General features: G+C 41.1%; 1 protein-coding gene across 1 annotated transcript in view; it reads right to left on the bottom strand.

Moving 5' to 3' along the window:
• Positions 1 to 2,351: 2,351 nt before the first annotated feature.
• Positions 2,352 to 11,170, bottom strand: part of atp1a3a (ATPase Na+/K+ transporting subunit alpha 3a) — a 33,166-nt gene continuing 24,347 nt past the window's right edge. The window contains exons 13-23 of the mRNA XM_078267985.1: positions 10,979 to 11,154; positions 10,140 to 10,276; positions 9,814 to 9,964; positions 9,463 to 9,631; positions 8,310 to 8,464; positions 7,203 to 7,326; positions 6,420 to 6,565; positions 5,545 to 5,675; positions 4,929 to 5,030; positions 4,210 to 4,301; positions 2,352 to 3,669 (exon numbers count right to left, since the gene is read on the bottom strand). Coding sequence (XP_078124111.1) covers positions 3,641 to 3,669; positions 4,210 to 4,301; positions 4,929 to 5,030; positions 5,545 to 5,675; positions 6,420 to 6,565; positions 7,203 to 7,326; positions 8,310 to 8,464; positions 9,463 to 9,631; positions 9,814 to 9,964; positions 10,140 to 10,276; positions 10,979 to 11,154 — 1,412 coding nt within the window. The 3' untranslated portion in view covers positions 2,352 to 3,640. The remainder of the gene's footprint in view (positions 3,670 to 4,209; positions 4,302 to 4,928; positions 5,031 to 5,544; positions 5,676 to 6,419; positions 6,566 to 7,202; positions 7,327 to 8,309; positions 8,465 to 9,462; positions 9,632 to 9,813; positions 9,965 to 10,139; positions 10,277 to 10,978; positions 11,155 to 11,170) is intronic.

Genomic DNA, 11,170 nt, shown 5'->3' with positions numbered 1-11,170 from the left:
TATCCTGAGACATAACAATTTCACTAAAAGGTTCATGCAGTAATTTTTCTGGTGCTTTTGATCATATATCATGTTCTTGTTCAGCAGAAGGAGTGGCCCACTTGTTATTTCTTAGCACTTTCGGCACTTCTCATCCACGTTGGCTTAAAAGTGTTTAGATTGAAAGTTCATGCTTTTGCTTACAGTAGCAAACAAATAAACCACAAGGTCCATTTAGCAGCTGCCCCGAAGCTTTCAATCGTCTCACACAGGGTTTCTGCATGTTTCACCAAGTCAAATCCAAGACTTTTTAAGACCTTTTTAAGATCATTATAAATGAAATTTAGGACCTGTATCACGACATAAAAATAAAACAAAAAACGTCAATGTCAGAGTCCGGACACATCGCTAAACTTGCACTTCCCCATAGCTAAAGAATAAAATCCGTTCCGAAAGAGACTTGCGCTGCTGTGCACTTGGCTGCAATATAAGTTGCATGTTGGTCTCATTTGTAGTCGTTAATGCAAATTATATTTGGAGTAGGAAAAGAAAGAGCTACACCACGGAATAAAAAAACATTGTGAAGCGCTGCGGAACCATTTCAATGAGAAAATGTAAACCTGTTTGTTGAAATTATTTAAGACCTAGAACACAATTCTTCAGCAAACGTAAGACTATTTAAAGCCTACATTTTTTATTTGAGATTTTTTAAGACCCTGCGGAAACCCTGTCTCACACGATCTTCATTAGCAGGTCAAGATTTCAGTCATGAATAGTTTTTATCTCAAACGTTTTTGACAACATGGACGTGAAGTACTTAAAGCAGCCATAATGTTTTTTTTATAACAAGGAAAACTGTTGCTTGTAGTGATAAATCATGAGAGAATTATTACCTGAATGTGCAGCTACCCTCAGCTTTACGGAGCTTTATAGTGAGTTTCAGCTCATTGATTAGCTGTCCAGCCCTCAACTTTACCGTTTTTGTTCACTCTCACCACTCTCATAAAGTCGTTTTCAATAAAAAAAACACTCTTAAAAGCCCCTATACACTACCTGCTCATCACCAAACAGCAGGCAGACTGGACAGACACAGTTAGCAACTAGCTGGTGAACACTGTGGAGCATTTAGCAGCTAAAGAGTCAGATATTTACCTCAGGAGTTAGTAGGCCAAAAACTGATTTAAAAGAGAGTGAATACTGGACTTGAATCATAATGATGCTCCGTGTTTTTGTTTGCTAAAAAGGTCTCCATATCAACTCTAAAGTTAATGATGTATCAATGTTGTGTTTCAACATTTTATAGTCCATGGTTTCAACCTGTGTCTGCTGCCCCCAAGTGGCAAAAATCTGTTATTTAAGGTTTTAGGTAATAAAAATAAAAGACATTTAAAACCTACATTTCCATGACAACTGGGCAACCTCTAACTGCTGAGGAAGATTAAGTGGTGAGACCGTTTCGTTACTTAAAAAGCTTATGTTCCTGAAAATATGAATGTGATACCTGGGGAGTCTGTCGAAGTCCTCACGTGAGTGTTGAATTGATGGATGCTGTGTCATTGAAATCAATGAGCCTGTTGTCCATTACAGAAATGAAGTGTAGCATCTGGAACAAAGACGGTTCTTCAATCCTGCTTCATACATCTTTCGGTAATCTGAACCATAACATTTCTGCTAAATTATGTCTACAAACATAATGGCATGTGTCTAGAAATGTAAAGTGTTAAAGTGCTCATATTATGCTTTTTGGCTTTTTCCCTTTCCTTTATTGTGTTGTCTATCTTTTTTTTGTGCATGTTATAGGTTTACAAAGTGAAAAAGCCCAAAGTCCACCCCAAAGGGACTTACCATCTCCAACAGAAAACACTGTTCACAAACTGCTCCAAACTGCTCTATTGTAGTCCAGCTTTACTTCCGTGACGAACGTGCGTCACTTTGTAACACACGTTATAATGCTCGCCTAGGCTAGCTGCTAGCGTGGCGCGCCCTCATACTCTGCATACTGCTTCTGACTGGCTAGTAGTCCTTACCTAGCTACTGCGCATGCGCGACACCCAACAAAGATGGTACAGAAGTGAGATGTCTCACTCTGTAGCTAAAACGGAGGGCTCAACACACAAGGTGAAAAGAGGAGCTGCAGCAATGTGCAGTACAACAAAAAGATGGTGTTTTTTGAAAATTCAACCATGTAAACCTATTTTGATATAACCTCGAAATACAATTATGAACCTGAAAATGAGAATAATATGAGAACTTTAACATTTCCTCTGACTTGGTGAAACTTCCATTTTCTGCCAAAACACACAAAAACAAACTGGAGACCAATCTGAAAAAGAGAGATCCTTCTTTTTTATTTCATTTTGTTGTTTGTTATTTGCTGCCGTTTCGCAAGTTAAAGTACAGTGCCTTATTCCATATTTCCACTGATTTAAATAATGAAATTGGAGAGAAATCTCTTTTTCTGAGGACACAGAAAGATTGTATTTTTGGGTGAAGTCGGGTGGGGTTGAGGGCGGAGGTTGCGGGGCAGGGGCGAGGAAGGGTGGGAGAATAAGGAGGCAGGTGGTAAAAGTGGGTGTTTACAAGGATGGAGGGTTTGCACCGTGTTCACAAACAGACAGAACAAACAGGGATAGATAGACAGGCGAAGGGGGGTGGGGAGGAGAAAGAGAAAGAGAAGAGGAACAGACAGTGTCCCTTATCATGTCCGAAAACAAGCAGCTCTCAGACCCCACTCGCAATTTAACAACTTTTACGAACAATTTTGATTCTTAAAAAACACGTCGTCTTTTTAGAAAACAACAACAACAACAACACAAGCAGAAAAAAACACATGGGGAGGAGGAGGGAGGAGGAGGGAGGGAGGGAGGGAGATAGAGAAGGAGGGAAGGAGTCAGAGGAAATCTTTTATCCACCCTGTTGAGGACGTGAGCGAGTGCTCAAGTTTTATGAGAGATTGATTCTTTATTAATAGGAGAGGAGAAACAAGAGGAAGAAGAAGAGGAGGAGGAAGAAGAGGAGCAGGAGGAGGGAGAACGGCAGAAGACTGGCAGTGAGTACATAGGAATAGAAAGAGAGAAAAGGAGGGAAGAAGGAAAAGAAGTAACGTCGTAGTTGGCAGTGATTAAAGAGCTGGATCTCGGTGGCTTTTCTCCGGCAGGACAAAAAAAAACCCAAACAGACGCCACCCACCCGCTCAAATCGCCAGTTAAGAATCTAAAACACGAAGCTGCCATGTTGTTGTTTTGCTTGGCAAGAGTTGTCGCAGTGGAACAGGTCGGGTTTGGTCTTTATTCTTGTGATTATAACCTTTCATTCGATTCCACTCAGCGGTGTAGTTTGAGTACACATATGAAGAGTGGCTGCAGCTAACAGTGCAGTAATAAGCACCGGCACATCAGTGTTACTGGCAGACTAGTGCTGTATAGACTTTGGATAGGAAAAAAAACAGAGACAGAGAGGACAGGGAAGATTTACAAACCCACTCCCCCTACCCCCATCTCTGCTCCTCTGTCGTCTTGCCGTTTGATTTTTTTTGTTTCTTTAGGGGATGAGGATGGAGAGGAGGAAGAGTATGTTGACAGGAGAGGAGGGATGGACAGAGGGAAGGGAGATAGAGAAGAAGGGATGCGTTCAGGGGAGAAGTAAATGATGCTTTGATAATTTAATAGTATGTCTCTCTTTCCACCCAGCCTGTAGAGACGTAGAGAAGAGAAAAAAAAGGGAAACAAGGAGAAAGATACAATAGTTATATATCAAATTATTTAATTAACTGATTGACATTAGATCAAAATATTATTTTAAATGATAAGGTCCTGGATGATATTATCCTGCACGTTGTAAAAATGTGTAGCCTGATGCAGTGGTACTAAGAATATAAATGATTGATCTGTGATCTAGGTTGTGTATAACTAATGTGATGTTTTTCCATCACATGTATTCTTCTTTTCAGCCTGTAAAGAGCCATACTGACATGTAAATAAATGTGTAATATGTGTACAGTAGTTAAGTGGCAGCTGATGAGGCGAATACAACTCAATTTTTTAGTCTAACCTATTTCGTAAATATTGAAAGTGGTTAACTTTCAGGCTGCAGATTCACACACAACAAAATGCTTGTTGTTCGAAAAAAAAACCATTTCACTCATAGTCTGTTCAGTGCACCACACTACTGTGCAGCTGAAATAGTACATGTGTACAGTATGTGTGAGTGTGCATGTGTGTGTTATCTTACCCCCGGGGTTTCGGCGAAGGAGGAGTTTTCGGATCTCATCGTAAACAAAGATGAGGAAGCTGTACGGGAACGCACAGAACCACCAACTGGGCCTGAGAGAGAACGGAGGGAATGATGGAGAGTGAGAGCTCGGGTCAAAACTGGGAGACAGCGATGAAGAACACAGCACTCATTAAAAGGTGCAGTAGGTAAGACTTATAAAACTTTCTGTCATAGTTGCTGAAACTGACCCTATGTTCCAGTAGAACTACATGAAGCAGGTCATTTAAAAAATAAATCCGCTGCGTGTCGATCACTGCTCATGCACACGCATTCATTCTCCCTTGTGGGGGGAGGGGCTTAGGAGACCGTTTTGGGCTTTAGCAGAAAGGGGGGAAAGTTGTCGATGTTCAAATCTTTTGGCTAAGTCCTGGATCTTCACAATCCTACCTACAGCACCTTTAAGTACTAATTACCTGTCTTAAAAGTAAACAATATTTAGTTTATTACTGACCAATAAAGGTTGTGATATTTGCTGTGTGGTCATTGTTAAGACCACTGAGATATAATATGACATGTATGACAAAAACTTGGCTTCAAAGCAACACAAGAGAAAATGGATTGTATTGTGATTTTAGGACAAAGTCATGGGATCACAATAACACGCTCTTTTGTAATGCAGAGTAAAGCATCTTCGGACTGCATGTCATGGTAATGTGATGACGTGTTACTGTACTTACTTGAGCGGGTACATCCGTAGTGCCACGTCCATACCAGGGGTGTAGGACAGGAAAGCAGCCAGAGCTGTTTCCTCAAACAGACCAAAGATCAAAATCTTATTCCTGCAAGACAAGTGCAAGTGAGTTAATTACAGTGCACACATGGTAGAGATATGAGGGATAAAGGCAGACAAAGTAAGCAAAGTGTGAAGGAAATTCCAAATTAAAGATAGCAAGGGGAGGAATCCACAGCAAAGGAATTAATATTCCCTGCCATCGAAAAGACTTGGGATGTTCATCTGGTGTCTCTATGCTATTCTATAAACAGAGGACTACATCCTTGACTATCTAAGCCTACTTTTGGATCATAAAATGGCTTCAAAGTAGATTTTCTGCAGGCAGAATTTGCAGACAGCTGTAGCAACGCCAATATCTGGGTTTGTGTGCCTGGACTAACAATTGTTGCCTGCAGAACAGAGCGGCAAAGAGAAAAGATGGAAAGAAGATGGAGGGGAATACACAAACATATGCCATAAATTGGAGCTAGTTAGCTATTGACTAGCTTTTGGCCATCATTATCTACATGGTCGGTTGTATACCTGTCTAACAAATAAAACATTGAATTGAAATGACTTACTTCATGCCCTGCTGGAACACAGAGTTACGTCTGGTCTTGCAGATGATGACATCTGCCCACTGAACCACCACAATACTGACGAAGAAGGCTGTGTGGCAAGTAAACTCCACAATCTTACGCTGCTCATAGGTCTGTACAGAGAAAGAGGACGAGAGAAACACAATGTGTGATTTGCTTTTTCATTTATATCCATGTTTAGTTTTTTATCATTCAAAGATTATTAAAATAATTAACTGATTTGGGAGCTTTGTATGAGATCGCTGGTATAATATCACGATACACAAGAGGGGAATGTGAAAAATGGAGACAACCCTCTATTGTTAGTCTCGTATTGCCAGACCTTCCTCCACAGCGCTGCGAAGGAGGGTCTGGCGAGTCCACACAGCATTCCGGGATGGGAGAAAAACGTGCTCTCATTTATTGACATTTCTTTAAACCAATCACAATCGTCTTGGGTGGCACTAAGCGCCGTATGGAGCAACGGCGCCGCTGCAAAATAGCCTCGGGAAGGAACTTGTTTAGGTGGAACGTGTGTACGTTCAAAGGTTGTTTTAGTCGTGCAACAGAAAACTCAGATTGGACAGATAGTCTAGCTAGCTGTCTGGATTTACCCTGCAGAGATCTGAGGAGCGGTTAACCATAGTCCTCAGAAACACCGGAGTTCATGTCAACACAAAGAGAGCCCAAGGTAACGGACATCCGGCTGAAATGAGTGAAATCTGGCGGAATTTCCGTCGCCAACGGAGCAATCCCGGAAGTAGAAAGTCGTGGCTATAGACTACTCTATTGTGAACAGAGCTATTCTATCAGGTCGCTCAAACAGAGCACTTCCATACAAGCAGGGGAACACTGATTGTGTGTCAGCTCGTTCATACCCATTGCTGCCCGTAGCTGTCCTCCAGGTCGTTGTTGGAGCGATCGTCCCAGTGGAGCCGAATGCCGACAAGCAAAGACGGCAGGAACCCATTTTCAGCCATGATGACAAAATAAGCAAAGAACCCGCCAAGAGCTTGGATCATACCTGCGGACACAGAGTTTAGGCACTCATTGATTAGGTTTATCTGACAAAGTCAAATCCTACACACCCGTAATGATCATCGAATATTATGACGTGATGATATTCTGTAGAAAAACTACAGAAGGGAGTAGGGATGTTGTGATTGACTGGCCACCAACGGGAATTGGTTGGCATTTACAAAATGATATTAGATATGTTGCATTAAAACATGCTGATTAGAAAATCAAAATTTCAACACACAGACTATTGATGGCACTTTTGCCTGCAATGGAATGAAGTTGTATGTAACAAGATATCTTTGGGTTACCATTGTCTAAGAACACACTGGGCATGATAGCATGCTATGAGCTAACAGAACCTATGATTATAGTTTTGTTGTGTCAGAGTTTTGTAGGACCAGTGCAAGGCAGTGTGTTTTAAACAAAACCTATTCCGTGCATGGGACAGATTTGGGGCCAGTAAAGGCTGTCAAATTTCTGGTCTCACATGTTGATAATAATTGATAATAATATCTATAACGATATAGTATCTAAAAATGACAGTGCTAATGATTTATGGGTGATCAAAATACTACACACAGCAACTTTAACACAGATCCCAGTCAGTACTGTATGTTGACTAACACAAACAAGGCACCTACCAATCTGTCCATAGGCGATACTGATGAGTCTCTCGTTGACCAGTTTGTCCCTCAGTGGGTTCCTGGGCTGGCGCTTCATGATGTCACTCTCTGCTGCTTCATAGGCGAGAGAGATGGCGGGTACCTGACGGAGGAGACAGCGAGACATTGTTGTTTCATTGGTGATTCCATGTATGTGCGGTTGGCCATGTCCACAGTGAAAGCATTTATGTTTGCTTTGGTTTATTTTACCATACAGCAATACACTTTCCAGGCAGGACAAACTGGACTGGTCCCACACTGCCACCTAGTGTCCTTTTTGTGTACATACCTTTTAGGCATAACCTTGAACTCAACTTCAGTTTAATTCATTGTGATGTTCAATGGTCTCCATTGGGATGTTTGTTCATGATGGAGGTGCCACAGAATACAGGTGTGATTCTGTTACAGTTGATGTCTATCCAGTCTGTAGGTGTTTGTGTGCAGGTCTGGACTGGTTGACAGTGTGGGGTTTGCTACGGCTACAGGCAAATCAACTGGTGGCCTTCTTCACTGAGCTCTGCTCACCATTCGACAACTTTGTCATTACAGTTACAGTTTGTCCTTCCGTTTATTCCGTCTCCCTTTCAACCTTTTCACTGAACCCAACCTTCCACGACTCCCTTAACTTAATTCTAACTTGGAAGTTAATTCCCCAAATTGTGGTTAATACTACAGTATCACTACTATCATGCTCTTTCAGATTCTAGTAAATACTCCCGGATTTCATTCTTCCAGTTCATGTTGTTATTTATGCAGCAAAGTTGACCTGTGTGTTTCCCAGATGATTATTACCAGCCATTACTGCACATATTTTGCCAACTGATTACCTGTCTGATATGTATACAGTTCACATGTTTGTGTACAGCTGAGTTTCACTGGCTCACTGTGCACGCATGAGTGTTTAAAGGTCAAGCATGTACAAGAGCAAGAGTGTGTGGGGACACCTGTGACTGGAAAATGTGGGTTGTGCATTTGTATTGCCTGACTGGACACAAACACATTACAGCTGTATGCTACAGTATGTGGGTATGCCTGGTGTCTCAGTGTGTCGCTGCCCAGTTATGTTTGTATGTTTGAGTCCCTTACCATGTCAGTTCCCAGGTCGATGCAGAGGATGGTGATGGTGCCCAGAGGCAGCGGGATGTTGACCAGGATGAAGAACAGGAAGGGGGTGATCTCTGGGATGTTGCTGGTCAGAGTGTATGCAATGGATTTCTTCAGGTTGTCAAAGATCAGACGGCCTGTGAGGATAAAGGTGGTGTGTCAGGGTTTCTGCAGGTTTCAACAAGTCCAATTAAAGACTTTTTAAGACCTTTATCAATGAAATTTATGACCTTCATCGTGACATAAAAGTACAACGAAATGCAGTCACAAAAGTACTTGCAAAGTAAATCAAATAAAAATTGAATACAAGCAATATTGATCTGTACATATACAGCAAATTATATTTGGACTAGCGAAAGAAAGAACTACAACACCACAGGACGAAGAAAAACATTTCAACGAGCATTAGAGGTAGTGTTACATGAACGTAGGGCAGTTTTAAGACAGGTTTAAAAGAATGTAAGACCTAGAACACAATACTTTTGCAAATGTAAGACTTTTTAAGGCCTAAAATTTGGATTTTGAAGTTTTAGACTTTTTTTTAGACCTTTTAAGACCCCGCGGAAACCCTGTGTATACAGTACATAAATATAGACTGCTGAACAGGTGAAACCCTTAAATAAGAAAGATGATGGAAATACTATTTGATGTAAAGCAGATCCCACACCTAAGTCAACACCGCTAGCTCTTTAAATACATTATTGTTAATAACTCATTAACATACACAGATGTCTTTCTTGCTATTCCATCTTATTTATTGTCACAATTCTTTACCGTACCTTCTATTATTTTAGTAAAAAAAATAACACTAAAAGACAAAAATTTTAAAAAAAATTAACAAAAAGATATAGTCAGAATATAAAAAATCTTTATTGCCCACACTATTTTAAAATGCATGTCTCCTCTCAAACATTAACTGCTTATGTACTGTCTGAAATATAATGAGTAGTATAGTAGTAAGTATGTGCAAGTGTCATCAGGAAAGTGTCATCAGGAAATCATAAGTTAAATCCTGTTAAGATGTAATACTATAAATACAATTGAATTGAAATTCTTCCTCCCTTCATCCCTCCATTCTTTCAATCTGTTCCTCTTCACAGCCCTTTTTTTCTCCCTTCTCGCGTTTATCCCTCACCTTCTTCTACTCCAGTGACAATGGAGGCAAAGTTGTCGTCCAGCAGGATCATGTCGGCAGCCTGTTTGGACACGTCTGAGCCAGAGATTCCCATGGCGACGCCGATGTCAGCCTTCTTCAGGGCAGGAGAGTCGTTCACACCATCCCCTGTCACAGCCACGATGGCACCCTGAGAGAAAAGGGGGACACACAGTTTAGGGTTTTCATTCAGATTCAGGTCGCGCATTGCTAAAAAAAAAAAAAACATGCACTTCTTTTTTCATCATCACATGCACTTGTTTGCAAGGTGCATATTTACTTTTACCTTTGTGCACATGTATGTGAATGTGTCTGTATGTATAATACAGGTACCTGTCTCTGGCAGCCTTCTACAATGATAAGTTTCTGCTGTGGGGAGGTCCTGGCAAAGACGATCTCTGTGTGGTTCCTCAAAATATCGTCCATCTGCTCATGACCGAGGTCTTTCAGATCTGTACCGTGGATTACACAGGCCTTGGCATCCCTACACAACACAACACCAAATCATAAAAGCTACTTTCGTATAAAGGTGCTGCAAAGTCAAAGGCTACATTGAGCACCCACTGTATAAAAATTATTGTAAAAGTCCCAATTCCATCTATTGGTGCTTTGGCAATGCAGGTGAGGCTACATGTAAACTTACAGTTTCATTTTCTTACCTTGGGTTGACCTGGCTGACAGGGATGTTGAGGCGTGCAGCAATGTCTTCCACTGTCTCGTTGCCCTCGGAGATGATGCCCACACCCTTAGCAATGGCCTTGGCTGTGATTGGGTGGTCACCCGTCACCATAATAACCTGAAATATAGGTGGTAGATGAAGAGGTAGGTGATAAAACGGAAGGAGAAAGAGACAACATGTAGGATCAAGTAAGAGGAGAAAGGGCCAACAGGTAGCATAGAAGGAATATGAAAGGGGGCGGAAAGAGGATGTAACAGAAGAATGACAGAAGTAGGAGACAAAGAGAAAAAGAATACAATTCACACTGTTAACAAAACATCCCGTCGACCATGCAACTTTGTTTTTCTGGGTCGAAATGTCAACATTTCGTTGTTCTTTTTCTACACTTCTCTCAACGTGTTTGTCGATTTTATTCCAATTGTTTTTGTAACTTTTTTGGCGTTTTTTTAATTATGTTTTTTGTTTTCCAATGGTTTTTTTTCACTTCTTTCAAATTTTTTTGTCACCTTTGGTGATGTTTTTTTTGGTCACTTTTCCAGATTTTTTTTGGTCACTTTTTTCAGCATTTAAAAAAAAAAAATGTTTTTGTAAAAATTTTTTCCTGTGTTTTTGTAGCTTTTTCCAACATTTGTCACTTTTTTCAACGTTCTTTTGTCATAGTTCTGATATAGAACGTTTTTGTAAACAAGTTTGACCCGAGGACAACAGGAGGGTTACAAATGTGCGTGACAGTCATCCACATCCACAGCCTTCACATCCAGGTGGGTGCTATGTTCTGCTTCTCCAGGCCTTTAAATGGCAGACTTGAAGGGTGCCCACCTTGATGCCAGCAGAGCGGCATTTGCCCACAGCGTCAGGCACTGCAGCACGGGGAGGGTCAATCATGGACATGAGGCCTACGAAGCAGAGGTTGTCGGTTTCGAAGTTGACGTCATCTGTGTCAAAGGCAAAACCTTTGGGATACTTGTCCTCTGGCAGTAACTTGTGGCAGAAACCTGGAGGAATTAGGGA

The sequence above is a fragment of the Sander vitreus genome, chromosome 14 (genome assembly GCF_031162955.1).
Source record: "Sander vitreus isolate 19-12246 chromosome 14, sanVit1, whole genome shotgun sequence".
NCBI lineage: Eukaryota > Metazoa > Chordata > Actinopteri > Perciformes > Percidae > Sander > Sander vitreus.
This window is presented reverse-complemented; position numbering and strand designations above follow the sequence as displayed.